Source organism: Natrix helvetica, assembly GCF_964273705.1.
Source record: "Natrix helvetica genome assembly, chromosome: 2".
Classification (NCBI taxonomy): domain Eukaryota; kingdom Metazoa; phylum Chordata; class Lepidosauria; order Squamata; family Natricidae; genus Natrix; species Natrix helvetica.
This window is the reverse complement of record NC_138552.1, coordinates 231,990,738-231,996,161: the sequence shown is the minus strand read 5'-3', so window position 1 is coordinate 231,996,161 and position 5,424 is coordinate 231,990,738. Positions and strand designations below refer to the sequence as shown.

Sequence of the window (5,424 nt, the reverse complement as noted above, 5' to 3'; positions counted from 1 at the left end):
CACTCACTCACACACAAACACACAGGCTTTTATGAATAAATGCTTATTCTATTACAAAGGCAATAGAAAATCCCACAACCATTCAGTTAATATGCATCAAAATTGATATTATTTGAAAATGGAAGAAGCACAAATATGTTAATTAAAACGACAAATAAGAATAGGTAATAAAGGATGGCTTCAAGGAAAAGTAGTAAATTGAAAATTTAGTTGTATAATACTAAATCTATTTTAAAGTTTATCAATAATTTGTTATAATTAAAAACCATTAGACAACACAATTGTGTTTATGAAAGAAAGCCACATTAATAATTCCCTCAACACTATAATCAGAAAACATATTCAGAACACTATCAAATATGGCTTCTACAGCATAACCTTGTGAAGTTTCACAAATAAATTTCACAAATCCTTACAATTTATATTGATATTGTTTCTTGATTGTTTATTTGTACCCTATGACTATCATTAAGTGCTGTACTTTTATAATTGACAAGTGTATCTTGTCTTTTTATGTACTCTGAGAGCATATGCACCAAAGACAAATTCCTTGTGTGTCCAATCACACTTGGCCAATAAAGAACTCTATTCTATTCTAGTGAACGTTTGTCTTCTTACAATTCCTTATTGCCAGCAAAAGCATTTTAATCTTTGACTCCAAATCCAAGAATATAAATGTTCAACAATGCTAGTAATAACCAAATGCAGGAACATAACAATCCAATCAATGTAGTACAATCAAACTTCACACATATATGAAGTCCAAAACACTACTTTTCTTTCCATGTCTATTGTGAAAACACCTACTTTAAAAGATAGCTTATCACTTCAATTTCCTATGATAATACATGGTAACCACAATATCTCAGTCAGAATGCACCATTATCCCTTGTTTTGTAATTGGTTTGGAGTTATTAATGCAATGAATGCAAAATTTAGAAAATTTACTGTTTCAGATGGCCTATTTGAAAATGAAGAAAATATTTACCACAGGAGTGCAAATATAAAGGATATTGTTGAATGAAAACCAGCGTTAAGCCTATTAACAGTTTCTATTTAAACCTAAACAATAACTGCTTGTACAGCTGTACACAGTACTAGTTGGCTTCTCTAATACTAACTCATATTAAGTATCATTAACTGGAATAAATTTTCTGAGTAGTTAGCAATTCTTGAAGAGACAAATTTAAAATTTCCCTGTATTTATGTAACTCAGTTTATTACCATGTTCCAAAACTGCTGGTAGAAGTACTTAAGTAAACTAGCACATTTTATTTGGCATCTCTTCAAACTGTGATCCTAGTTTGTTGTTTTAAAAAAGAACCAATCTAAGGTTGTGTTTCTGATTGTTGTATTAATGAGAAAAATAATCTAAGAAACCCAATAAAACAAAGCATTAAACAAGCCAGAGAAAATTCCAAGTTGTTTTTAGCAGTTTCAGCTAACAATTCTGGCTTATGATGCACAAATCAGTTCTGGCTTATGGTACACATGCTTATGATGTACAAACCAGAGTATTTAATGCCTGCCTAATTTCACATGTGAAATTAAATGCATAACTTTTTACTATTGGATTCAATGATAATTCATATTGCTATGACAACCATATTGGTTATCTATCCAAGATTCATAGGCAATTCCTAAAGGGAGCTATTAAAAGTTTTATCAAGTATTTACATTCAGTATTGTTCAAAGTTTTTTTTAAGGGTAAAAATAGAAACCTGTTTTTTCATCATATTGTGTGTTATCTATTAGGATTCCATTTCTATTTTACATAGTCCAAAAAAAGTCTTCTTTAAATGGGAGGCTTTAATCAAGAAAGAAAGGAACAACTTTCTTTTTTATGCCAGTGTCATCATTCTTGGGCTTACTGCATTCAGCTGAGAAACTCAGAATTGAAACAACCATTAAACTTTTTTTGAGTTTTGGGGTACAAAGAAAACCAAATAGCAGCAGAAAAAGAGTTCAAAACTATATTCCCTTTCTCGAGAAAGTCCTGTCCATTTCTATGAAGGAGGTTATAGAAGAGGATGTCACACCTGGGAAAGGAAGACAAAGTTGACATATTGCAATAGCCGAGAATAAACCACACATGCCAATCATAAGGGAAGCGAGGAAGGAAAAAACACGGATAAAAATCCGATTCGGTTAAGTGCCACAAAAACACAGAAGGACAGGAGAAGCTCAGAAGACAATAGTGGCTTCTTGTTTTCCACCCTCTCCTCTCTCCCTATGCCAGTGGTTCCCAACCTTTTTTCGGCCATGCCCCACTAAGCATCTCTAAAATCCTGATGCCCCCCCCCGTGACATATAATACTTACTGTACTCAAAAAGTGAACTCTACTCACGCGGAGGAAGCCTAAAAGGCCATTAACTTGGTTTAAGCAAGGTTCAAATTGCCCCCATTAAAAATCAAATTGCCCCCCTGTGGGGCGTGGGCCCCACGTCGGGAACCACTGCCCTACGCCCTTTCCTCACCCCCTTGAGGCCAAGCTGGCTGGGTCTTCGAGCCCCACTTCCTCTTCCCCCACCCCAGCTCTTCTACATGCAACTCCCACTACAAGGCGCAGGTCTGGGAAAGAGCCTCCCCTCCCCCCCATGTCAGAAGAAGAGTATGGGGTCTCCGAAGGCCAAGGAAGAGCCGAGCCTACCCGGCCACCAAGCCGGGCCAAGAACTATGGCCGTCATTCCCTCCGAAGCACGCATTATCCGAGTCCGGAGGAAGGCCAAGCCTAGGAAGCGCCCCACGCCCAACTCCGAACAGGCCTTTTTGCAAGCTCCCTTCCTTCTCTCCCCCCCTCCTCCTCCCCCCTAACCCTCGTTTTACTTACCCCCAGAACCCGCAGGGGCAACGGGGCGGTAAGCTGGGGGCTTTGCTGCGCTCGCTGCCGGCGTCTCCCATGGCGGCGGCGGCGGCGGCACCGGTGTTCAGGGTCAGGGCAGGGGAAGGGGCAGCTCAAGGCAAGAGGATCCAGGCCAGGACTCGAAGCCGGGATTCCAGGCCGGTCAGCTGGGAGTCGGACGCTACCACTACGGAGACGGCTAGGTGGGTGGGTGAAGAAGAGGCGGCGGCGGCGGTAAACGGCGGCGGCGGAAAGAGAGGCAGCCGCGCCCTTTGGTGCTTGAGGTGACACTGAGCTGCGGGCGGAGGCTACCGGAGGGTTGTGACGGGCCCACCACATGCCATCCCCGCGGTTAGCGCGAGCCCCCCTGACTCAACAATGCCCTCAGCTCCTCCCCCTCAGGCGAGCAGGGTGGTCTTGTCCGCCCGCAAGGCTCGGCTTCAAGTGGAGCGTACCAATACTCGGAGAATAAAGGGGAGGGATCGGAGACGCCGCAGAAGGCCAGCGCGTAAAGCAGAACTTTTATTTTAAAGAAGCGGGATGGCTGGGATTTTTTTTTTAAACGGACAGCATTCCTCGGCGAATAAGCCCGAGAATTGTAGTTGGGGAAACGATCGGATGATAGCCCCCCCTCCTCCTACGCTATTACTTGTCGATGGGTTGGCCTGAAGCGATTGGGTCAAGGGTGAGAGAGAGAGAGAGAGAAGAGTCCGCGCATGCCTGAGATTAGAACCCCGGAAGTAAGAGTGCGGAAAAGAGCTTCTCTTGAGAGGTGCCCCTCCCCCTGGTACATGGAATTCCCTGACTAAGCGGCGGCAAACCCCGGGAGTTCCTGTTGAGGTTGCCTTACCGCCGGCTTGCTCTTCTCAGTCGTCATCATCTCATCCCCACTCCCTCCCACCACGCTTTAGTACCAGTTTTTCCACCGACTCCTTAAAAAAAACAGGTTGTGGTGGGAAGAATCGGGCTGAAATCGTGCGGAGTCCAATCTTTTCATTCCGAATACCGTCGGGATGGATTGGATCGATTCCCTGGTTAATATGCATAACATTGAGCTGCTTTTCCAAGTATGGGAAATACGGAAATCTCTGCTCGATGGTTTTGATTGCAGCATTACAAGCAAAAAATAAAATTGGGGGAAGGGAGATGACTACCGGTCTGTTAAATTTCCTACAACTGCTTACAATTCTGCTTACGCCCAATAGTGGGTTTGTCTTCGTGGCATTCAAGGTTGCAATACTGAACCCTCTGAAGAGAGAGAGAGAGAGAGAAGAGAGAGAAAAAATGTATATCCTGAGTAATACAAAGAAGCAAAGTGATCCCTGACATCTTACATAATAACACATTATATTATGGTATGAGTTTTTGTAGACCAGATCAGCCAAATAAATTACTTTTACAAGTACATCTAGTGGGTGGGGAGAAAAATATTTTTTTAAAAAATGGGAGTGCTTTAATCTCAGGAAAGTAAGACGATTTGCAAACTTCTATAGATTTTGTGAGACTTTTAAAGTATTTAGCCTAGTTATTTACATAGGATGATTCTTTGAAGTAACTTAACAATAGATATTAATATTTTTAAAGGTCATTTAGTTCTTTTCAAGTTTTCATGGGCTAGAATTGACTTATAAAATGCAAACACTATGGAGTTGCCTATGTTCTCACATTGAGGCAGTTGGGTGTGTTGGAAGAAATGTCCTCGGTTCGGCTCCAAGTGGGGAAAAAGACACTGGAGACATGGAGGCTGCTTGGAAAGATGGTTTTAATGGTGGACAGGACCACATGGCTTGAGTCCTGAACAGAAAAGGTGATCACATGCTTCAATGTTGGTGGAGAAGAGAAGAAAGGCTTGCAGGGCTTTTTATAATCTGTTCGGCCCCACCTATCTGTTTCCTGTTCCTGTGTAAGAAATGTATTCTGATTGGTTGTCAGACTCACATGGGCCCATGCAAGGGCAACCCTCTAGGCTGAGTTTTGAATCCAGGTTTGGTTGACTTCTCAGATGCCATGTGGTCAGTTGAGTAAAAGGCAATATTATCCTGCCTTAATCCCATCCCCCTGGAGCCGATGGGGAGAACTCTTTATTATGTAAAGTGGACTAGCTTGGCCTTCTTAATGGCCCATTGACAAAGTGGGGATGGGCAGGAAGCTGCAGGAATTTACTTTGTGTTTAATGTGTTTCTCCCTTTTTCACATCCCGGAAAATATAATATTCTGCCTTTTCAATATTTCCTAGAATATTTCATTCTTCTGGGAGAGGGCTGGGTGATAACTTCCTACAGGTGTATGTTTTAAAAAAGGGACCAGTTGCTACCAATGCCAGTTAGATATAATGGCTGTTTTATGCCCTTTTAAATCCCAGCAGCTTATTTCAAATGCCACATGATAAGCCACTTCCTGAATATTTTGGTTAGTCAGTACAGAGTGGAGATAGATCCTTAGCCTGATTCTGCAGGACTCTTCTCATGTAGGATTATCTTCAGCTGACATGTACATGGGTGCTAAGGAAACAAAAAATAAATTAGGAGTAAATAACTGCATAATGCAAAAATTATATAGCCTGAAACAATTAAGTTGAAGA

General features: G+C 42.0%; 1 protein-coding gene across 2 annotated transcripts in view; it reads right to left on the bottom strand.

Moving 5' to 3' along the window:
• The window catches only part of ZFAND3 (zinc finger AN1-type containing 3), a 127,045-nt gene extending 123,607 nt beyond the window's left edge, over nt 1-3,438 (bottom strand). The window contains exon 1 of one of the 2 annotated variants that reach the window (XM_081940847.1): nt 2,832-3,438. In XM_081940847.1, coding sequence (XP_081796973.1) covers nt 2,832-2,902 — 71 coding nt within the window. In that variant the 5' untranslated portion in view covers nt 2,903-3,438. Of the gene's footprint in view, nt 1-2,321; nt 2,418-2,831 lie in introns of those variants that run through there. The other variant, XM_081940848.1, reaches the window with a different exon arrangement.
• Nucleotides 3,439-5,424: the final 1,986 nt, after the last annotated feature.